The sequence below is a fragment of the Lepidochelys olivacea genome (genome assembly GCF_965140295.1).
Source record: "Lepidochelys olivacea isolate rLepOli2 genome assembly, chromosome: 1".
NCBI classification, from domain to species: Eukaryota; Metazoa; Chordata; order Testudines; family Cheloniidae; genus Lepidochelys; species Lepidochelys olivacea.
In genome coordinates, this window is record NC_140411.1 from 75,340,057 (window position 1) to 75,364,553 (window position 24,497).

Consider the following 24,497-nt stretch of genomic DNA (forward strand, 5'->3'; position numbering starts at 1 on the left):
TTTCATTGTTCTCAGATCCAAGGGTTTGGGTTTGTGGTCACCTATGCAAATTGGTGAGGCTTTTTATCCAACATTTCCCAGGAAAGGGGGGGTGTAAGTGTTGGGAGGATTGTTCATTGTTCTTAAGATCCAAGGGTCTGGGTCTGTAGTCACCTAGGCAAATTGGTGAGGCTTTTTATCAAACCTTGTCCAGGAAGTGGGGTGCAAGGTTTTGGGAAGTATTTTGGGGGGAAGGACGCGTCCAAACAGCTCTTCCCCAGTAACCAGTATTAGTTTGGTGGTGGTAGCGGCCAGTCTAAGGATAACGGGGGTAATATTTTGTACCTTGGGGAAGTTTTGACCTAAGCTGGTAAAGATAAGCTTAGGAGGTTTTTCATGCAGGTCCCCACATCTGTACCCTAGAGTTCAGAGTGGGGGAGGAACCTTGACATGGTGGCACAGTGGTGGGATTAACCTGAAATCATTTTGAGATCCAGTTGAGATTTTTTGAACTAGAAATACAGATTTTAAAAAGGAATTTTTAGGAAGTCCAGAAGGCAGCTTTGAAACTGAAAGCAGCTTGGTTTCTCTCTGCTTTGTGGCCAAGCAGAGACAAAAGGGGATTATCTTGTGAATTGCAGGTTTTCTTTGCCTGGAGGCAGGGTACTTAACTCCTGCAGGGAAATTCACAGTCTTCCAACCCAGAGGTTTTTTTTTTTTCTTTTCTTCCTAAAAGTAAATAGGGGGTGTGTGCTCTACCCATTTGCCTGGAGACAAAAGTGGCAGGGTTTTTTTTAGGATTTTGATTTTTTTTTTTGTTTTACAAGGAGCACAGGTTTGAAAAGAAATTTTTTTTCTTCTTTGGGCTGGGTAAGCAGGTTTCCAAGTAGTTGGAGGTTTTTTGCTTTAATTTGGGCCCAGAGCAGAGACAAGGGAATTGTCTTTTTCTGTAGGCTGACAATCACTATCAGAGAATAGGTATTCTATTCCAGCACAGCAAAATTTTACAGCCAAGTTTTGTTTGTTTATTTCTAAACCTCGGGTGTAAAGTTAGTTAAAAACAGAGAGGTTAGAATGGCCAAATCCTCAGCTCGACTACAGCTGGAATTAGCCAAATTTCAGGCTGAGGAAAAACAAAGGGAACATGAAAGACAGATAGAACTCATGCGGCTGAAGAAGGAGGAGAAGGAAGAAGAGAGGAAGCATGTGGAGGAGGAGAAGGAAAAAGAGAGGAAGCATGTGGAGGAGATGGAGAGGATAAAGGCCCAGCAGAATATACCAACAAACCCTAGCAATCCTTCTCCAGGTACCACTTCCCATCCCAGAAAGTTCCCCACCTACAAGGCAGGTGATGATACTGAGGCCTTCTTAGAAAACTTCGAAAGGGCCTGCCTTGGGTACAACATCTCTACTGACCAATACATGGTAGAGCTGAGGCCGCAGCTCAGTGGACCCTTAGCTGAGGTGGCAGCTGAAATGCCTAAAGAACACATGAACAAGTATGAACTGTTTAAATCCAAGGCGAGAGTCAGAATGGGGATAACACCCGAGCAGTCTCGTCGGAGGTTCAGAGCCCTAAGGTGGAAACCAGACATGTCATTTACCCGACATGCCTACCACATTGTAAAACATTGGGATGCCTGGATATCAGGAGCAAGTGTTGAATCTCCAGTAAATTTGCCCTTCCTAATGCAAATGGAACAATTCTTAGAGGGTGTTCCTGAGGAAATAGAAAGATACATCCTAGATGGGAAACCCAAAACTGTAATTGAGGCAGGAGAGATTGGAGCCAGATGGGTGGAGGTGGCAGAGAAGAAGAAAACTGGTCGCAGTTGGAGCGGAGACCAGAAGGGACCACCCCAGACCACACCCTATTACCGGGGGCCGCCCAAAGCCCCACCTACCTCCCAAAGAACCCTCCAGACCCCTTATCGTCCCACCACCCCGTTCTCCAGCAACCCTCCTCGCCCCAGTGACCCGTCAGCTGGACGATGTTTTAAGTGTAACGAGCTGGGGCATGTAAAGGCCAACTGCCCCAAGAACCCCAACAGATTACAGTTCATTGCACCGGAATCACACCAGAGGTCCACAGGCCCAGATACCTCCCAGATACCCTTGGAGCGGAGGGAAACTGTGAGTGTGGGTGGGAAGAAGGTCACCGCGTGGAGGGACACCGGAGCACAAGTGTCAGCTATCCATGCTTCCTTAGTGGACCCCAATTTAATCAACCCAGAGATCCAAGTGACGATTCAACCCTTCAAGTCCAACTCTTTCAATTTGCCTACAGCCAAGTTGCCTGTCCAGTACAAGGGCTGGTCAGGAATGTGGACTTTTGCAGTCTATGATGATTATCCCATCCCCATGCTGTTGGGGGAAGACTTGGCCAATCATGTGAAGCAGGCCAAGAGGGTGGGAATGGTCACCCGCAACCAGGCTAAACAAGCCGTGAGGCCTAGCTCTGTTCCGGAAACTTCTATCAGGACCCAGTCAGAGGTGATGGACCTGGACCCCAGGCCAATGTCTGCAACAGCAGTAGTGGATCCAGTCCCAGAGACCCAGACGGAACCAGTCCCAGAACCGGAACCAGCCGAACAACCAACACCAGACCCCGTGTCAGCACTGAATCCAGTACTTGCAACCTCAACACCAGAGGGCCCCACCGAACCTGAACTGGCAGCAGCCGATAACCCTACACAAGAGGCTCAGCCGGAGCCTGAATCCCAACATAGTGCACCAGCGGAGAGCGGTTCACAGTCAACAGAAACAGCTCCATCCCCTATATCGCTTCCAGAGGGACCAAGCCTAGGTCCACAATCCCATGAGGAACTGATGTCTCCAGCATCAAGGGAACAGTTCCAGACCGAACAGGAAGCAGATGAAAGCCTCCAGAGAGCTTGGACGGCGGCACGGAGCAACCCACCGCCTCTCAGCTCTTCTAATCGATCCAGGTTTGTTGTAGAAAGAGGACTTTTATACAAGGAAACTCTTTCTGGGGGACACCAGGAAGACTGGCATCCTCAGAGACAGTTGGTAGTTCCAACTAAATACCGGGCCAAGCTCTTGAGCTTAGCCCATGATCACCCTAGTGGCCATGCTAGGGTGAACAGGACCAAAGACCGTTTGGGGGGGTCATTCCACTGGGAGGGAATGGGCAAGGATGTTTCTACCTATGTCCAGTCTTGTGAGGTGTGCCAAAGAGTGGGAAAACCCCAAGACCAGGTCAAAGCTCCTCTCCAGCCACTCCCCATCATTGAAGTTCCATTTCAGCGAGTAGCTGTGGATATTCTGGGTCCTTTTCCGAAAAAGACACCCAGAGGAAAGCAGTACATACTGACTTTCATGGATTTTGCCACCCGATGGCCGGAAGCAGTAGCTCTAAGCAACACCAGGGCTAAAAGTGTGTGCCAAGCACTAGCAGACATTTTTGCCAGGGTAGGTTGGCCCTCCGACATCCTCACAGATGCAGGGACTAATTTCCTGGCAGGAACTATGAAAAACCTTTGGGAAGCTCATGGGGTAAATCACTTGGTTGCCACTCCTTACCATCATCAAACAAATGGCATGGTGGAGAAGTTTAATGGAACTTTGGGGGCCATGATACGTAAATTCGTAAATGAGCACTCCAATGATTGGGACCTAGTATTGCAGCAGTTGCTCTTTGCCTACAGAGCTGTACCACATCCCAGTTTAGGGTTTTCCCCATTTGAACTTGTATATGGCCGTGAGGTTAAGGGGCCATTGCAGTTGGTGAAGCAGCAATGGGAGGGATTTACACCTTCTCCAGGAACTAACATTCTGGACTTTGTAACCAACCTACAAAACACCCTCCGAACCTCTGTAGCCCTTGCTAGAGAAAACTTACAGGATGCTCAAAAAGAGCAAAAAGCCTGGTATGATAAACATGCCAGAGAGCGTTCCTTCAAAGTAGGAGACCAGGTCATGGTCTTAAAGGCGCTCCAGGCCCATAAAATGGAAGCATCGTGGGAAGGGCCATTCGTGGTCCAGGAGCGCCTGGGAGCTGTTAATTATCTCATAGCATTCCCCACCTCCAACCGAAAGCCTAAGGTGTATCATATTAATTCTCTAAAGCCCTTTTATTCCAGAGAATTAAAGGTTTGTCAGTTTACAGCCCAGGGAGGAGACGACGCTGAGTGGCCTGAAGGTGTCTACTACGAAGGGAAATGTGCTGGTGGTGTGGAAGTGGTGAACCTCTCCATGACCCTTGGGCGTATGCAGCGACAGCAGATCCAGGAGCTGTGCACTAGCTACGCGCCAACGTTCTCAGCCACCCCAGGACTGACTGAACGGGCATACCACTCCATTGACACAGGTAATGCTCACCCAATTAGGGTCCAACCTTACCGGGTGTCTCCTCAAGCTAAAACTGCTATAGAACGGGAGATCCAGGATATGTTACAGATGGGTGTAATCCGCCCCTCTGAAAGTGCATGGGCATCTCCAGTGGTTCTAGTTCCCAAACCAGATGGGGAAATACGTTTTTGCGTGGACTACCGTAAGCTAAATGCTGTAACTCGCCCAGACAACTATCCCATGCCACGCACAGATGAACTATTAGAGAAACTGGGAAGGGCCCAGTTCATCTCTACCTTGGACTTAACCAAGGGGTACTGGCAGGTACCGCTAGATGAATCTGCCAAGGAAAGGTCAGCCTTCATCACACATCTCGGGCTGTATGAATTTAATGTACTCCCTTTCGGGCTGCGAAATGCACCCGCCACTTTCCAAAGACTTGTAGATGGTCTCCTAGCGGGATTAGGAGAATATGCAGTCGCCTACCTTGACGATGTGGCCATATTTTCGGATTCCTGGGCAGACCACCTGGAACATCTACAAAAAGTCCGTGAGCGCATAAGGGAGGCAGGACTAACTGTTAAGGCTAAGAAGTGTCAAATAGGCCTAAACAGAGTGACTTACCTTGGACACCAGGTGGGTCAAGGAACTATCAGCCCCCTACAGGCCAAAGTGGATGCTATCCAAAAGTGGCCTGTCCCAAAGTCAAAGAAACAGGTTCAATCCTTCTTAGGCTTGGCCGGTTATTACAGACGATTTGTACCGCACTACAGCCAAATCGCTGCCCCACTGACAGACCTAACCAAAAAGAAACAGCCAAATGCTGTTCAGTGGACCGGAAAGTGTCAGAAGGCCTTTAACAAGCTTAAAGCGACACTCATGTCTGACCCTGTACTAAGGGCCCCAGACTTTGACAAACCGTTCCTAGTAACCACAGATGCATCCGAGCGTGGTGTGGGAGCAGTTTTAATGCAGAAAGGACCTGATCAAGAATTCCACCCTGTAGTGTTTCTCAGCAAAAAACTGTCTGAGAGGGAAAGCAACTGGTCAGTCACTGAAAAAGAATGTTATGCCATTGTCTACGCTCTGGAAAAGCTACGTCCATATGTTTGGGGACGGCGTTTCCACCTGCAAACCGACCATGCTGCACTAAAGTGGCTTCACACTGTCAAAGAAACTAACAAAAAACTTCTTCGGTGGAGTTTAGCTCTCCAAGATTTTGATTTCGACATCCAACACATCTCAGGAGCTTCTAACAAAGTGGCTGATGCACTCTCCCGTGAAAGTTTCCCAGAATCAACTGGTTAAAATCGTCCTTGAGATGTGGAAAATATTGTTAGTCTTTATGTACTTGGTAGTATATTTAGAGATGCATGTGTCTTATTAACTCTGTTTTCCTAGAGCTCCAGGAAGAAATCCCAGCCAGTGTTTCACCCTAGCTGAGATTTGGGGGGCGTGTCATAAATATAAAGGGAAGGGTAAACCCCTTTGAAATCCCTCCTGGCCAGGGGAAAGCTCCTCTCACCTGTAAAGGGTTAAGAAGCTAAAGGTAACCTCGCTGGCACCTGACCAAAATGACCAATGAGGAGACAAGATACTTTCAAAAGCTGGGAGGAGGGAGAGAAACAAAGGGTCTGTGTCTGTCTGTATGCTGCGCTTGCCAGGGACAGAACAGGAATGGAGTCTTAGAACTTTTAGTAAGTAATCTAGCTAGGTATGTGTTAGATTATGATTTCTTTAAATGGCTGAGAAAAGAATTGTGCTGAATAGAATAACTATTTCTGTCTGTGTATCTTTTTTGTAACTTAAGGTTTTGCCTAGAGGGGTTCTCTATGTTTTTGAATCTAATTACCCTGTAAGATATATACCATCCTGATTTTACAGGGGGGATTTCTTTATTTCTATTTACTTCTATTTTTTATTAAAAGTCTTCTTGTAAAACACTGAATGCTTTTTCATTGTTCTCAGATCCAAGGGTTTGGGTTTGTGGTCACCTATGCAAATTGGTGAGGCTTTTTATCCAACATTTCCCAGGAAAGGGGGGGTGTAAGTGTTGGGAGGATTGTTCATTGTTCTTAAGATCCAAGGGTCTGGGTCTGTAGTCACCTAGGCAAATTGGTGAGGCTTTTTACCAAACCTTGTCCAGGAAGTGGGGTGCAAGGTTTTGGGAAGTATTTTGGGGGGAAGGACGCGTCCAAACAGCTCTTCCCCAGTAACCAGTATTAGTTTGGTGGTGGTAGCGGCCAGTCTAAGGATAACGGGGGTAATATTTTGTACCTTGGGGAAGTTTTGACCTAAGCTGGTAAAGATAAGCTTAGGAGGTTTTTCATGCAGGTCCCCACATCTGTACCCTAGAGTTCAGAGTGGGGGAGGAACCTTGACACGTATGGACAAACGTAGCTCTGATAAAGTTTATTGCAGTCAGTTCATTTGCTCCCACTTAGACAAGAGCTAAATGTCTCCTACTGTACTTTCAGATGTTCTGCAAAGCAGCAAAATTTGCTGGAGAAAATGTAAAAAAAAATTGGCTTCACCATCACAAAAAAAACAACAACCCACAAATTTTCTTTTCTTAGGGGATTGCATCTGCTTGTGCAAGCGTTAATGCACTTTGTGAGAGTTATTATACCTTGGTTCATGTGTTTCAGTCAGACAAGTTGGCAATTCAAATTTCATGACAAAATGCTAACTTATCTTCACTATTGAAAAAGCTAATGAAGTGGTAAATAGCTGCAGAAGCAATGTTACATGCAATGTTCTGCAGGTTTTGAGGGCCTGTCATTATCTGTGAAACTGTATAGATGGAAAAGTAATGAAAGCCCACTAAGAAATCACAACATGCAAAAAACCCTTAAAGCTTTGAAACTTAGGACAGAATTATGTTTAAATTGTTTAAAAAGGAATATGATTAATTTAGGCCTTCCAAAAGAACTGCCCTAGATATTTTGGCCTGGATTCTCAGCTGGGACCAGTGTCTGCTGGGTGCTGCTTTGGAGAAGACCACAAAGTGTCCAGAGCAGCTGCCTTATTCTGAGATTGGTTTTGTGCTACCTTCAGCCCTGGCATAATGGAGAGCAATCTTGAGGCTGCTTTACACTATGCTTACTGGCTATGGTTCCAAAAGAGATGTCCAACAAGTAACAACTGGCAGGTCACAAATTTCATTAGCAGAAATAGTACTCTAGACATGCCTTCTCCTCCTGCTCACGAATCATTTAGGGTTGCCAGGCATCCAGTTTTCGACCGGAACACCTAGTCAAAAAGGGTCCCTGGCGTCTCCAGTCAGCCTTGCTGACCAGGTTGTTAAAAGCGTGGTCGGCAGCGCAGTGGGGATAAGGCAGACTCCCTGTCTGGCTCCATGAGGCTCCATGAAGCAGCCGGCATTTCGCTCCGGCTCCTAGGTGGAGGCGTGGCCAGGTGGCTCCGCACGCTGCCCCCGGCCACAGGCGCTAGCACCACATGGTTCCTGGCCAATTGGAGCTGCAGAGCCAGCACTCAGGGCAGGGTCAGCACGCTGAGTCCCCATGGCAGGGGCCGGGCCTCGGGGAAGGGGCAAGGCAAGGGTGATCGGTTTTCTGCAATCAGCAAGTTGTCATCCCCTATACTGGGGGACGCAGGGAGTTGGCTACACAGGCTCTATGGTAGCTAGGGACTCTTTGAATATGGGCTTCAGTAACACTGCATTCTTACACCAGGCTTGCACTTGGCCCAAAATGTGAGTGCATGAGCAAAATACCTAGAATGGAGAAAGAGTAGCAAGTAAATTTTACCAAACATAGAAATGGTTTCCAATGCGAGTCATTTCCTTCTAAATTAATTCACAGACTGAAAGCTTTACTGGGCCTAAGTTCCAAAGGCAAGAATTGCTTCTGTCACTTGCTTATGACACAGACGGACATCAGAAATCAGCTCCAGACAAAGTAAGCCCTTTTTGTTGCCATCTGTGATTTGCGCCATATACAAAGAGCCCCTTGAGGGATCTTATGAAGCTGTACTATGAAAAGTTTTCAACATACTGTTTTAAACAAGCAGACTCAAGAGTCAGTGTCATCCTGTGTATCATATAAGCACTGCCAGCTTTCTTATTAACATACCTATTTTGTTTCCTGCAAGTTCAGACAGTCACACTGAGTTTTTAGCCAAACGACAGCCGTATGGTTTCATAAGTGTTTTCAGATTTCATCCCAATCTTCCTTGCAAACTGTTGAATTCAAGTACTGTCCACTTACTGAACCTCAGTTTGTATGGTCCTGCTTTGTGGTTGTTTATATTTTTGTTTGCTTGTTTGTTTTCTGAATCAATCCTCTTTCATAAATCTCAGCAAGACACCAGACCTACCATTGATGGTGCCCTCTGCCAGTGTGGTATCAACAGAGTCTGTCCAAAAAACATTAATGAGATATTTTGTGTGCCTGCCTCAACTATCACAAATATAGTATGGCTACAGAACTAGCCAATAGATTACAGAAGACTACTTCAAAACAAATATTTCATAGCTCTCCAAAAATGGCAACATTTTAAACTCCAAAATCCAAACATTTCTGGCATACGTGTTAGGTGCTAAATATTCTGAAAGAAAGTGATTCAAGGGAGTTACCGTACCAGATCATACTAGTAGCCTGCCCTTATTAGTGGCCTATTATACCTAGAAGAGGTCATGGGGTTCATATGAAATTTAGGTTAAAAGTGAATCAGATTTAGTCAAAATTAAAAGAAGCATATACAACAGTCCACAACTAACAGTCTCTGTTCATCTAATTAGCACTACATTTTCAACAGTGTCTGTCCACTACTTTAGGAATACCTCAAATTTTGGATGCACAACTTGAGTAACATAGAAGTCTGACTTTTAGCACCCACAATTCCAATGCAACTAAGGGGGGCAGCAACCAGTTAGCACCTCTGGAAATCAATATCAAGTTATCTCAAGCTGGGCACCTGATAATGGAGACGCCTACAAATAATGAGTATTTTTAGGCCTTAGTTTCTCTCTCTCTCATTCTGTCCCTCATTCTCTCAGACCAGTTCTTCAAACCAACCCAGTTCCGCAAACTTCAATGGGAATTTTTCCAGAATAAGTATTGCAGGGCTGGGTTCTCTTTTTTTTTCCCTCTGACTTTCATTATCATCCCTAAATCACTCTATTTAATTTGATGTTTTTTTTAAAAAAAATACAGTAATGTAGGAACAAGTTCAACCAAATATCTAGATAGATTAGAAAGCATTTTACTTCATATTATCAACATTCTATAAAAATACTCCTCCAAAAGCACTCTATTATTCAAATTTTAAAGAAGCCACTTAGTTCCTTTAAAGTGCTTATTACAGTCTATGCTTTTGAGTTCACTGTGCAATAACAGATCATACAGAAAATCATTTGTGTATCATTTCTCTGATCATATTCATTTGGGGGGAAATCTCAGATTTCTAATATGTGCATGCACACCTCCTACAAAAATAAATATCTCCAGATTTCATTTTCTGAGTATTAAAAAGAGAAACAAGAAAGGATAGTGACAATAATTTAGTAAAAGGGAAAGATGGATTTAAGCATCAGCCAAGAGACTCAATTTTTCATACCATTTACAATGGAAGCTTAAAGACTAAAATACTACACAAGCCATTAGTTTCTTAGTACCCTGCAAGGGATTAAAGTATTTCTTAATCAACAGCTAAAGCACAAAAGAAGGCCAAAGTCTAGACTTTAGCAAAGCTGGGTAATAGTAAAATTTGGAAATGTTCAGATAGCTTTGATACCATCACAACAAGAAGCAAAGGATACAATCACAGCAAGAAGTGCAGCAGTTATTCAAATCTACTGAAAACCAATTAGTAACTTAGCAGTTTCTTAGTCTGCAAAAAACAGCTTTGAGGACCCACATGACAGTAACCAGTGCACTAATTTTTAACAAGGTCACACAAAGCTGACCACACCAACACATTGTTGTTATTATTTGATGCTTCTAATGACAGAGGGCAACCAAAATAGCCAACTCAGGAGAAGTGGATAAAGGAAACTACTTTTTATGGCATTTAAGTAGCTTTCCAAAAGACCTTGACTGCACCTATGCCATATGGGTCATGACTGCTAGGCAATCCATGTAGAAATGGTCTCACTCTATCACTCTAAATGTGATGGACTGCATGAGGTAAACTTTAATGCATCAATACAACCCCCTCCCCCCACAAAAAAAAAAGAAAAAGAAAACAAAGTATGTTCACCTCTCATTCACATAATGGCTAAGGATGAAAAAACAGATCCATGATAGATTAACAGCTTAAATGAATGGCCAGTTCCGAATGCTCTACAGTGCTGCTCAGCTACAGCTGCACAAACCCCATAGACTGAACCACCTCTTTCAAAAGGATGCCTCCAGGAGAAAAGAACAACAGTACCAGGGCATATTAGAAGTGACTTCCCTTGGCCATATCCACACCTGTCATCTACTTTCACAGGAAGGCCATGTTATAATCAGGCATTGCTATTTTTAACCAATCTTGGTTTCAGGAAGAAAAAGGGAGTGTAAAATAAAATGCCAATCATGGCAACATGTCTATCCTGTCTCACTCTGTATTTCAGGTGATTGACAGCCCTGCGCTCCTGTAGCGTACAAAGGCAAAAAAAAAAAAAAAAGTAGGCATTCTTTTCCGTCTGAAATGTTTGACAGATTTAACAGCTTTCTGAAATAAAAACTGATGACATCTCAAATAGAAAAGTCCACCTCCTGTACACACGAGAGATTACATTTCAACAGGTGAGGTTTACTACTATCTCTTAGACAGATGCAGATTTCATTTATTAATTTATTTATTTGGCAGTTGTTAAAACTGTAGGGATGACTACAGCTTTACTATTGGTGCACAGTCTACCTCTTGCTGCTCTGGATGCTGAAGACTTCAGCGTGAGGCATGTTTCAGGATACTGTTGTCACAACCTGAATGCAATTTCAAGTCCTGTTACCGACTAGACCAACACTTCACTGATATTTTGACCTGTATTTCTGACACGGTTAAAGTGAACCAAACTGACAAGCTCCTGAAAATTCAGGCAGCTGCAGACACATGCACAAAATGAAATATGGGAAGTAGTTTAACACAATGGCCTGAATAGTCAAATAGAATAGTATTTTTTCTAAAAGCTACTAGTTATAGACCAGAAATCTATAGCACACTTTTTATAGTGATAGTAAATTCATAAAATGTATCAAGGAATCATCTACAGTTAGACAAAACATAGGAAGCTCACTCCCTGGTACAAAGGCAGCAAACCAAAATAGTGCACTGGAATCAAGCGGTCTTAACTACAGGAAGAGAACTAACTGCACATAGGGCTGAATCCATTGTCCATTCAAGTCAATGAAAGTCTTTCCATTGACTTGAGGGGACATTGGATTGGGCCCATATTACAAAGAAGAACTTTTCAAATGTTCCTGTGTACTGGGTTCATGTTTCTCTACATACACACCATGGACATATACTTTTTAAAAGAGAGAGCCAGATCCTGCACGCGTTACTATTGACTTCACTGAGAGATTTTGGCTTGAACCTGCAGTGTTGAAATTAACATATATAGAGAGCTTGAAGGATCAGGCCCAAAACACTCATACACAATATTGAAGTCAGTACAAAATGTGACGGTATCTACTTTCTGTGCTTTAAAGTTAGAATGAAGCCAGTGAATGTATAGCTATTGTAACCAACATGAGCATATACAGTTAAGATACACAAAGTTATTTTGTTTCCAGAAGTTTGAACAATGTCAATAAATAAACAAATAAATCTCCAACTGGATGAATCAACAACAGGGTCAGGCTGAAGGTAAATCTCTTTCACAACTGAAATAAGAATTTTTGTTTGGGTTTTATTTGTATTTCAAGGACAATATTACTATATAAGGCTAAAAAGTAAGAATTATTACTGATAGAAAAATATTTATACACACTTTTTCAGGAACTGATTCACAATCATACAATTAAGAATATTAATAAAAATACCTGGCCTGGCCGGTCGTGAACACTTTCTACAAAATAATATCTTTCAACTCTCATTGACTTCAACAAAAGTAGACTGCACTTAGCACCTTCAAACAACAATGGTATTAAACCCTAGATAGATGTATAGACAGATAGATAGATAGATGGACAGACAGTCAGATCTTCTATTTTAGTGGTATCTGGGAATCTTGCAACATTCCTATAATTTCTGGCATTTGAGCAACTTACAAATTGATTTCAATGAATACATAAAACTCTGTATTTCTCACCTTCCATCCATTAATCAGCAGAAATGTTTGTTTTCTTTGTTGTTGGTTTTTTTATGTTTGTCTTTGTTGCTGTTTGTAGGTGCTATCTAAAACCTGCTCCTACTGAAGTCAATAAAGGTGATAGACAAATACAGTAGACTGATTTCAGGAGGTGCTCTGCACTGTGTTTGATTGAATTCAAAATGGATTAATCTGGAGTTCAATCAAGCCCACATTTATTTGACTCAGAGTTATTTTATATTTTGGATATTTTATATCAGCATCACCTGCTCCCCCCACACTAGTTTTTTGTAAAAACAAAAATATCAAACAAGATCCTCAGCTGGGTTAAATCAGCATAACTCTACTGAAGTAAATGAAACTGTGCTGATTTACCCCAGCTGAAGATTTGGCCTCAAATTTTTAATTCTTACTATTAAGAGTGTATGTAAATGAGAGCTTATTGTGTTCTTCCTGTAGGTAGAGCATGCATATTCGAAAACAGTACTACAATAGTGACATAGAGATTTTACTAATGCAAAGTACAGTGTGGTATTTTGCAAAATATAACATGACTACAAAGAGACTTCACAGTAAACTACAGCAACTGCATGACAACTTGAAAGAATGCTAATCTCCTGACAAAGGGTGAACTATTCAAGTTTCACTTTTCATGTGGTATGATAGCAGAAACACTACAAAGATACACAGAGGTTTATAATAACTTTTCATTCTTGCTAACCTTGCTAACTGTTGAAGTAGCAAATGATCTACTTTATAGGCACGATCTTTGTAGGGGAACCTGCTAGCGTTTAGACACCTAATTACCCGAATATGCCTACAAATCAGATAATCAAACAACCAAATGTATTTTCACTCACAATTCACTGTGTTCCCAAAACCAGAGGTTAGACTGAGTCCACTTTAAAAATATGGAGATAATTGACACAATGGGCCAAATTCTTCCATGATTTACACCGTGAAACTTTCTTAATGAGGACAATATGAAGCTGACATAAAGAGACAATGGGCCTTACGTTTATCTGACTTACATCCATGTGGTGTGAGCCTCGTCTGCACGGTTTTTGTACCAGTATATCTATTTTGATTAGAGCTACGGTTTTTTTTAGCAAAATAGTTATACTGGTACAGGACACAGTTATATCACTATAAAGGTGCCTTATCCCAATTTATCTTATTCCCCTTCCCATATAGAAATTATACTGGTTTAATGCATCCCTATAATGATATAACTGCATCCACACTAAAAGGGTTATATCACTCATACTATAATGGTATAGTTAACACAGTACAACTTTTGTGTGTAGAGAAGCCCTTAAGGTCACAATTCTGCAAGATGCTAAATCTTAAGCAAGTGCGTAAGCCCTGTTAGGACTAGTCATATGCTTTAACTTAGACAAGTGCTTAAGTTCCTTGCTGATTGGAATCCTGTCAAGAGAAAAAAAATGGCACGTTATGTGTTCATGTTGATTTCTAACAGAAATACACCAATGTCTATAGATATGGGGTAAATTCCTCCATGATTTACATCCTGGGTAATATCTTTCTTGTAAATGGGATTGAGTAAATCAGAGAAAACTAGAACGAAATGTCTACAGTGATATACCTAGCATATATGATTTTATAGATCATCCTCAAGACATTCCACCACAGGCTGTGAATTAAAAGGAAAAACCAAGGCTGCAGCAGGAAATGCTGTTGATGATTTAGTTTCACTTTTTCCCTCTGTGTTTGTATTGAATCAACACCTGCACTAAAGGAAGTACCAGAGAGAGCTGTAGTTCAGAGGTGAATGAATGAATACAGGTTTTAAAGGATTTTAGGATGTTTTTAGATGGAAGATGCTAAGTAAATTCAAATATTATCTATGGCTATTACTAGATTTTTCAGAATACACTGCTTTCTGACTGCTACATTATATTCAGTTATGTTGAATACCAGATGGGTCAGATGAGGCCCACAGTAAGCAGGCACAATGAGACTGCACTGAGCAGGCACTTTTGTAAATGAGAGCTGTATATATATATATATATATATATATATATATATGTGTGTGTGTGTGCATATGTGTGGATAGATATACAGATATATGGGCATATGTGTACGTATATATGTATATATAAAATATGTGTCAGTGTATTACATGCTTGATATATGGATAAACAACTCTAACGTGAAAATGAATAGTATAGCATTCATGGAGCAATTTTACCTATTATTCACCATTCCTCACATTAAATTTTGTATGTGTTTGTTTTCTGCCCCAATATGAACTTCTGTGTAATCCATACAGGTAAACTGTGTACTTAAAGAGTTGTCAAATGTAAATGGGTCACAGTTTTCATATCTTTAACATCTGTTGTTTATATCCAAGAAAGCACACCAGGGGCAAGAAAATTAATTCCCCAATTGCTGTCAACTGAGTTAGGGAACAGCAATAAACAGCTTACTGTAAAGCCTCTAGCTACAATGAAATTGCTGTCAATAAAGTGTGGCTGATATGGTTTTGCTAGAAGAATAGATTCTTTGAAAATGAAAATCTGAAATGGTAACTAGAAAGATCCCTTCTTGTCCCGAAACACAAAAGAACAGTACCACAAAACTCCAATAGCATTAAACCCTTAGGATCCTGTTCTCTCTACCGTGTGTGATGTGATTCTTATTAGCATTTATGAAAGTTAGGCACTGCACATCCAGGTGAGAACAGACTGCAGTGATTCAGACAAAAATTCTCTGCATGGAAAACTGATTTCAAGAGAAAGGAAGCTTGCTAGGCTTTTACTGTATGTAGCTGTATACACAAAATGTTCCTTATTATAGCTTAGCATTTACAGTGCCACAATTGAAAACAGTATTATAGCTTAGGGTTATGTTCAGATTTCCATTATAACCGTGAGTTTTCACATGCTCTTAACTTGCTGAAAAACTCTCCCTTTCAGCTGAAATTTTCCATGCTTAGTCTCAGTTCAAAGATGAATTTCTTTAGTCAGTTGAGCAAAATATGTTATCCTATTTTTGAGCTATGCAAAGATGGAAAAACATACTGTACTTTTTCAGCATTTCCAGTTTTTTAAAGACATACATAACTCAAAAACAGCTGAATTTTATATGTTGAAGTTCTCTCAGTGGCTAGTCCTCACCAAGGACTAATGTCCAGGCTAATGTAAAAATAAAATAAAAATAAGCATAAATAATTGAAAAATGAAATTATAGTTGATAGAAAATGCAACTTTGTGCATCTGCAGTAAAAAATTGCCACTAAGAACAATACTATTTACGGGACTATGGAATGCTATGAATATGTAATGGCAATCTTTACAAGGTATGAAAAATTCTGTACTGCTATTCCACTGTGGATTACCACAGTTGCACACACTTTCAACTTTGCAACTGTGGAAGAACACATTAAATGCATTAGTGTTTTAATCTTTTTTTCCTTAATTAACAGAGAAACTGAATACAAAAGCTTCAGGTTACAATTTTAAACACTCCAAAGTCAAAAATGCCAAACATTACATTTGACAGAGCAAGCTTAAGTGATCTTCACTCATAATAGTGAGTCTTCATTCTTCATATTCACGCCTTACTCAGCAAAACTCCCACTGACTGAATAAGGAGCACAGAACTGGCCCCACAGAATACACTGCATTACTGTTATGCAGTTAAATACATACTGTAATATGCAATATGGAAAATGTGTGTCAATTAAGGTTACTATGAGATCCTTAATTTTTTGTATTTTTTGTCTTTTGAGTGCTTGAAAATGTAGGGCCAAAGTCAGTGCTTGTTTACCTTGATTGAATTCAGTGGAATTGTGCACATTTCCGAAAGGGTTTAATTTTGGTCCAGATACAGAAAAGTATTAAAGCATGTACTGTAGTCCATCCCAACTTAGGATAACATTTTAGCAGATGATTACCTCTGATCCTGTGCTTACATCCATTGACTTCAATGGAATATATGTATGCACTTTAAATTAAGCACACACTTAAGTGCTATTCTGAATAGGAATGCTTCCATGAATTGAAGTCTTTGCTCATAACTTTCCCTGTGACATCAATGTAAGTGTTTAGCCCTAAGTTACTGCAGTTTTACAATGGTGTAACTCCTTCCAAATTTGTTGGGACAGAGTTACATTAGTGTAAAATTGGAATACAGTGTGAGATTTGACTTTCATTGTCTATCATTTCACTATTTATCCTATTGCTAATATTATGACCCTGAGTAGGGTTTTTATAAAAGAAAACCCTTTCACACACAAAAATGCAACATGCTGTCTTCTGCTGTATTTTGTACTTAGTTGTTTGGTGCATTGGCTTAATATTTTGGATACTGTTTTTGTTCAGCTGAATACTGAAATGAACAGTGACGGAACACCCTGCATAGATTTCAGTATTATTCATGGGTCATATTAGTGACTACAAAATCTGAGCAACAAGATCTGACAGTGGGTAACATTCTTTTCATGCTCCTAATTATGTTAATTAGCTCTGAAAGACACTCCCAAGTTCAAGTATTCAAAAGTGCTCTGCTCAGAGCAGCTACCAGGTGTTCTGCATCATAGGCACTTGGGGAGGGCTTTGGTTTTTATACTGGGCACTTTTTGAAACACCAACCAGCATAATTCAAAGTGGTGAACAGAAGTTTAGCCAAGCAATTTCCATTGGATTTGATGGCAGTCACATAGCTAAAGCCCAACAAAGTATTCTGAAAATTTAGGAGTCCTGAAAGATTTTATCATGGGACCCAGTCCTAGCAGATGACTTAAAGTCAATGGGAGTTTTGCCTGAATAAGTGTGTTTTAGTTTATCTGCAGTACCTAATGCAATGTATAGGTGTTTTCATCTTGGATAATAATCTCAAATGACATTTTTAATGGAAAATATATCATGATAACATTTCTCAGGTAAATATTCCCCTAACCTTCTCCCTTTTTTATTCTCTGCAACGTTTCATGGACCCTTTCCAAATTACAGAAAGAAAAACTTTCTGCAAAAGATGCTTTTCTATAGCTTTATGGCATAAAATACAGAAATCCTCAATTCTAAATGCAAGAAAACAGTACTATGCACGGAATTAAACATTTTTTCACAGAGGACTTTAAAAAAATGCATTTCAGATCTTACATTATTTTCACCTAACATTCTATAAGAAAGATTTTATTTAAAATTTTATATTCTACTTTAAGGACGTACTCTATATCAACAAGGCTTTAAAAAACCCCAACAACCCATACCTATGAAACTATATTTAATTTCTGTATCGTCACAGGGAACAGTAGCAAAGATACATCCTAACTCTAGAGATCATAGATAAATACCAGACTGCTAACTCACGCTGCCACTGTTGGCTGAACTCAACCATCAGAAAATGTTATAAGGTCAAAAACCTCAGTTCCTGTACCACTGATCAACTGGAAAAACTCTTTTAAAAAATCAGGCTTATGAATGGAAAAGCTCAATTATAATAATTGTTTATATTGTTTATGTTTTATATAAAAAGAGTAATAAAATACAGTTGCATTTTCAGTCCCATGTAACATTATACCTCTTCTATAGACTGATTCAAAGTCCATGGAAGTCATTGAGAATCTTTCCATTGCCTACAACAGGATTTGAATCAGGTCCATAATAAGAGTGTGAGTATACTGACTTGTGTTATTACTAAAACTCAAGCAACATTTGTTTAATGTAAAGAACAAAAAAAAGTGAAAATGTTGCCTGTAGGTTTTCTGCCCACATTCAGCATCACTGTTCAGTGCTGACATATTCTGTCAGCTAAATCATTTTGGTGAGCTTAATTTCCTTTAACTTCTTTGGGACGCTGAAGGGGATTAAGAGTGATTCTTTTAACAGAACATGGGAAGTTAATTTAAGTAAAATTATCAGCACCTCTGAAGACCAAAGAAGGAGGTTTTCAAATTTTGTAACTAAAATGAGGGAAGAGAGTATTCCCTCATCTGAACAACCACAGATTACCCAGAGCTGCTCTGCACTGGAGGTTTTGTAAATCAGCATTTTTAAAAAAATGTATGCTGACAGGAGTGCTACTGTAGTGCATAAAACATTCTGAGAGTTTACAGTGCTTTAAAGTCCTTGTGAAAGATAGATTTTTTGGGTGGAGAGTTTTCTAAGTGTTTCTTCAGTGTCTCATTTCAAGTCTATTGACGATTTTTGGAGTAGTTACTTAGAGAGCAGATGCCTTGTAAGTGCCTGTTTAAAACAAGGTGTCTTGTTAGTATGACAGCTTACAGACACCCAAAAGTCAAGACATGGTTTGGGGAACATCACATTCATCTTAGATAAGGCTAATTAATGCAACAGCAAGGAAATTACTTGGTCCTAAACTTGCTACTGACAAAATCTTTTTGCAAAGACAAATTTAAATGTTCCTTGCCTGCTGCTCTAAGATTCATACTTTGTGGACCCCTAATAAATTCAGACAAATCACCATATATTGAAGAATACAATGCCTACAGTAACATGAAGTTGATTGCTAAACCCTAGAAAGTTGGTGCAGTGAAAACTAAGCACTAAGAAGCTGCTTTGCAAACCTGTACATTTAACTACTGGTTGCTCCAGTGCAACTATGATTAAACAAAAGGTTTCTTTGGCTGTAGTACTACTTTGATCCTCCCTCCCCCATTTCCTATCTACTGCAGGATTGGCACCTGGCCAGCATAAGCGACACAGTACCTTAGTGCCATCTACAGGCTATACTGACATTCTAATTTAGTGGCAAAAGACAAGCATCAATGAAATAAATTAGACAGCGCTGCATTTAAATCTTTATTAGCAAGGAATTATTAGACCTAAGAAAAACTAATGCTGGATTTGGTTGAAATGTGAGTTTATCACCTTCCTAATCCCTCTTCATATGGCATATTTCACAGTTTAAAAGGAGTTATGACAGATCACTTATGCATAACTAAGATGAGAAAATACGTACAATGGGCTGATTTTTTTCTGCATAATTAAGTTGTATTTAGAGCAAATGCATTTGTTTTGAAAGTATACTTTGGCCATTTTTGAAAATATGCTAAAAACTTTCTATTAGATCCCCTACTTTACTCTATAACAACAAAATAATTACAAATCAAAACAGAGGAAGACTTCTTTATGGCTTAGTTATATCCTACCAACAAACCATATGCTTCACAGATGAAGTTCCTTGGAAATTCTGCTATCTTTGTAAGTGAAAAAATAAGAACCCCTTTAACAACAGTAACTTAACAATATTCCAAATTAGTTTGAAATATAAAAGACACTCAAACCAGCCTCACTTGAAATTTAAAAGTGAATTTACATATCCCCAAAGTAACACATTAATCCTGAAACAGTCAAATTTTCTCTTTGAGTGGAATCTGGCATATTAGAAAACACAGTTTTTCTTCTTCAGTAACCTTTACACTGGGACACCCTTGGGAAAACAATTTGGCTTTTAACAATCTTTTTCCATTTTTGATCTGTTGTTTATGCACACACACGTGAGAGTGTGTGTGTGTGTGTGTGTGTGTGCTTGCATGTGTGTGTATATGTGCACGTTCTTTTTAATAATCAGTGACTCTTAAAACTGTGAAATATCAGAGGCAATTTACAAGTCCCCAGATAGATGGTAAAGTGGTCTTTTTTCTCTCTCTCCATATTATAACCAAGCTAAAAGTAGACCTAAACAAAAGACAAACTGGCACTTTAATACTGGTTGATTGGGCACTTGTATGCAGTACTTATAGACCAGTAAAAGTGCTCATTTACCTGTCTGGTGTGTAAGGGGCCCTTTGTCTTGAAGCCTCCTTGGGAACTGCACTCTGAGGCACTGAAGTGATCTGAACTAGTGGAAGAGCGTTTGGAAAGGGTGTCACAACCACCAACAAAGGTGTTGTCCAATGGAAGTTCCTGAATCACATGATGCTTTTTCACTGATACTGGAGTGTCAGGTTTAAGATGAAAAGCAGACTGTGGAGAGGCAGATTTGTAATGCTTAGCAAGATCAGGACTGTTAGGCTTAAAGGTTGTTGGTGGTGCTGTGCCCCAGTCAAATCTTCCTATACTTTGCTCCTCCAGCTCAGCTGGAAGGCTTATCGTCCCGTTGATAGGTTCATGAACAGCATCATCAGGTTTCGACTCCTCAATGGTAACAAAGTTCAAAAGAGAACTTTTAGGAGACTTCCTTTTCTTCCTTTTCTTTTTCTTGTTCTGTTTGTTCTCCTGATTGGGAGACATCCATTCAGCACCTTGCTTGCTCCTTTGTGCCGCTTTGAACCTAGAGGCATGTCGACAGCGAACCAGAACTGTGACAAATATCACCACTATCACAACCATAGCACCTGCCACTATAGCAATCATGATAGTAAGATAGTCCTCATTTTGATAGGGTTGGCTACTGTCCCCTATATTCCTGTCCAAGGGTGTTTCCATAGTCCTACGTATCAAGTCATAAATATAAGAGGCATTTCCAGCAGTGTCATTTACATACAAAAATACAAGCACAAGAGTATGCAAGGATTTAGGATAACCCAAGTCACTTATGTTGACCACTAAACGATGCAGCCCCACATCAGTAGGAGCTGGTTTTTCTTCCAAAGTAATATTACCTGTCACTGGATCAATACGAAATAAACCTTTGTTATTTCCACTTACAATTGTATATTTAAGTTCAGCATTCATTCCAGTGTCTATATCCACAGCAAATACTTCTGCTACGACAGAGCCTGGGATTGCTGAGAGTGGCACCAACTTAAAAGAAGTATTAGAAGGTGGGTATATGACAACTGGGCTGTTATCATTAACATCCATGACATTTATTGTTACTTTTGCTGTAGAAGAGCGAGGAGGTTGTCCTCCATCAATGGCCTTGACATCAAAGGTGTACGAACTCTGCTGTTCTCGATCAAAAGAAACATTGGACTTTATAACTCCAGAGTAAGGATCCAGCACAAAGTTCTCATTATCATTCAGGATGGAAAGGGTCACTGCTTTATTTTCCCCGGCATCTGCATCGGTCACTGTGATCACTCCCACAGTGCTATACTTTGGTAAGTTCTCAGATACAAAAAACTGAAAGTGATTATGAGTAAATTTAGGACTGTTGTCATTTTCATCCAGCACAGTAACAATTACAGCCGCTTGACTCTGCAGAGGAGGGGTGCCGTTGTCCCTTGCTGTTACAGTGAAAATGAAACGTTCTTGCTCTTCTCTATCAAAAACTCTGGAGGCTGTCAAAACTCCCGTCTTTCGATCCAGATCGAAAAAGGAGGCATTAGGGCCAAGCTGATAAACAATGTCTGCATTTTTCCCACTGTCTTCGTCTGTGGCACTAATAGTTGTTAAGTATAGACCACGACGGTTGTTTTCAGAAACTGACAGCTCAATTACAGGCTGGCTGAAAATTGGAGGGTTGTCATTTTCATCCTCCAGTTTAACTCTTACCAGGGCAGTCTGGTTCAAACTGGGCTTGCCAGAATCAGAGGCAACAATTTTAAAGCTGAATTCTTTGGTGCCCTCATAGTCCAACAAGGAAGAGGTCTCTAACAAATACTGGTTGTCATAAACTGCCTTCAAGTGAAATGGGACCTCTCTCTCAATGAAACAGATCACTTTGCCATTCACATCAGTGTCCTTATCTGAAACTGTAATTAGGGCAATCTTTGTATTGACAGGATCTTTCTCAGATAAGTATACTGTGCCATTGATGGGACTTATAATGTACCTGAGGTCTATGTTAGGAGGGTTATCATTTACATCAGTGACATTGATGGTAACAGTTGCCCGAGCAGGAGTAGAGCTACCGTCACTGGCCAGCACTGTCACTTTGTGAATAGCAGTCTCTTCTCGATCTAAGGACCTCTGAACTGTAATCAGCCCTGTTGTGTTATTTAAAGCAAAGAGCCTTTTGGTTGCAGGGGCAACTTGGGCACCAAAAATATATCTGATTTCTGCATTGCTTCCTACATCTGCATCTGTAGCATGAAGCTGAATTACAGAGGTGCCTACTGGGGCATTCTCTGGTATGTGAACCTCCACCTGACTCTCTTTAAAAACTGGCCTGTTATCATTGACATCACTTACTGTGACTTGCAGTATGGCTGTGCTGGATTTCTGAGGGGTTCCTCCATCCTCTACTTTGATTTTCATCACATAGGTGTCCTTCTGCTCTCTATCCAAGTTTTGCTGTACAATTAGTTGAGGCCATTTCTCTCCTTCTGGAGTTTCAACAATATCCAGTCCGAAGACACTCTGCCCATTTAACAGTTCATAGTGCTGTACACCGTTGAAACCAGTGTCAGGATCAGTTGCTGATGGAATTGGAAAGCGGCTGTTGATCAATGTGTTTTCAGGTATGGAAATATTAATGACAGGGGATGGAAACATAGGTGCATTGTCATTGGTATCTTTTACAATTATTTTTATTTTGATCAGTCTAAAAAAGTCATTGGGGAGAATCACCACTTCAAGTTCAAAAAAACACTCATTTTCTTCAGCATAGGAGGCTCCAGCACAGAGTTTTTCTCTGTCTATTCTATTAGAGGTGGTGAAGATTTCCCCGGTGGTGCTGGACACTTTGACCAAAGGGGCATCCCCTGCTTTAGAAACCAGTCTGTAGACAAGGCTGGCGCTGGTCCCTGTGGCAGCATTGATGTGAGAAATGTTCAGATCCTTTGGTATGTTTCCTATGGGTACATTTTCAGGCAGCTCCTCTCTAATAGTGTAAATAAGTTCTTGAGCTATAGCTGAATCCAGCCTTAAACAGGCAATCAGAGCGGCCAACAGGTAAAAATCCCTCAGGTCCATGATAATGTGTTTATTCTCTTTTTCTGGATTTTAGGATTTAAAGGTTTCCAAGGAGGAATGGTGCACGATTTGCAAGAGGAGGCGTGCATGGACTGCAGGATGCATTACATCTCATTTCTTATTTGGAGACAGCAACTGTCAACACAATCACACAGAGGAGCATTATTGTTTCACAAAAAAAACCAAAACAAATCCACAACCACCAAAAACTACTACTCATTTTCGCAATGCACGCTTGCACACTGTACATACCCCTGCTCCTCCCTTTTACAAGCAATCCCGGACGAATGCACCAATATCCCGTTAGTTACACATACTGAGAATGGAATTAACTATTTGCCATACTAAAAGGCAGCTACAGTTTCAACACGTACTTTCCAAATCGTTTCTTAGCACTTGGTGTAATAATCAGTAATGTGCAATCCCCCCTCCACCTAGCCATTTGGTGACAGTGAAAAACCTTGCTGTACTTCTATAGGATTCTGTGCTAACTGCAATGTCAGCTGCCAATCGTAATTTGTTGTTTCCTTCCGTGCGGGTTTTGGTTTTTTTTGTTTTGTTTTGTTTTTTTGTTTTTTTTGCTAACCAGATTTTTCTTTCCTCCTGGTGCCTTGCATACCCCACTATTGCTATCGTACTGGGAAATAAGCACCCGGACATGCTGCAGCAGCAGTCGTCACTGGCTACTTCACATCCCTATTAACTAAGGAGACAATAACAGGACTCACAGTTTCTTACACAGTGAGCTCGGTGTCTCGGCTCCAGATGTTGGATACTTCACCTTATGTTTCAACTTTATCTGATTTTTAAAACAATCTAAATCAGAGGGATTGGGGATTCAAAATTCAACTTAGAAGCAACCTAAATGTTTGCAAAGAACATGCAGAAAAAAAATATGTTCTGATCACAGGAGGAGGGGAAAAGGTGCAGTCTTTTACCATTGACACTGATCTCCCCTCAGGATGTTATTAGCAGCTGTCACACATAAATACTGCAGACTGATAATGCAGGTTAAAAAAAAAAAAGACTTCTGCCTAAATGCTCTATTAACCGCAAATTAAATGGTGCACGGCTCCAGGCATCTACATACTTTAGTGGAATTGGTCAGCGCCTAAGCACTACATCTTATCTGCATTAAAGCTGCACGGTAGCTG

The 24,497-nt window shown here is 40.6% G+C and overlaps 2 protein-coding genes across 10 annotated transcripts in view; one reads left to right on the plus strand and one right to left on the minus strand.

Moving 5' to 3' along the window:
* PCDH9 (protocadherin 9) overlaps window positions 1-24,497 on the minus strand; it is a 915,728-nt gene that overhangs the window by 890,494 nt on the left and 737 nt on the right. For 8 of the 9 annotated variants that reach the window (XM_084645268.1, XM_084645265.1, XM_084645267.1 and 5 more), the window contains exon 2: window positions 20,308-23,478. In XM_084645268.1, coding sequence (XP_084501394.1) covers window positions 20,308-23,343 — 3,036 coding nt within the window. In that variant the 5' untranslated portion in view covers window positions 23,344-23,478. Of the gene's footprint in view, window positions 1-18,075; window positions 18,766-20,307; window positions 23,479-24,497 lie in introns of those variants that run through there. The other variant, XM_084645272.1, reaches the window with a different exon arrangement.
* Window positions 955-5,996, plus strand: LOC311529378 (uncharacterized protein). The gene is made up of 2 exons (XM_084645336.1): window positions 955-2,927; window positions 4,083-5,996. Exons 1-2 carry the CDS (start codon window positions 1,054-1,056, stop codon window positions 5,596-5,598), a joined length of 3,390 nt encoding a protein of 1,129 aa, XP_084501462.1. The 5' UTR covers window positions 955-1,053; the 3' UTR covers window positions 5,599-5,996.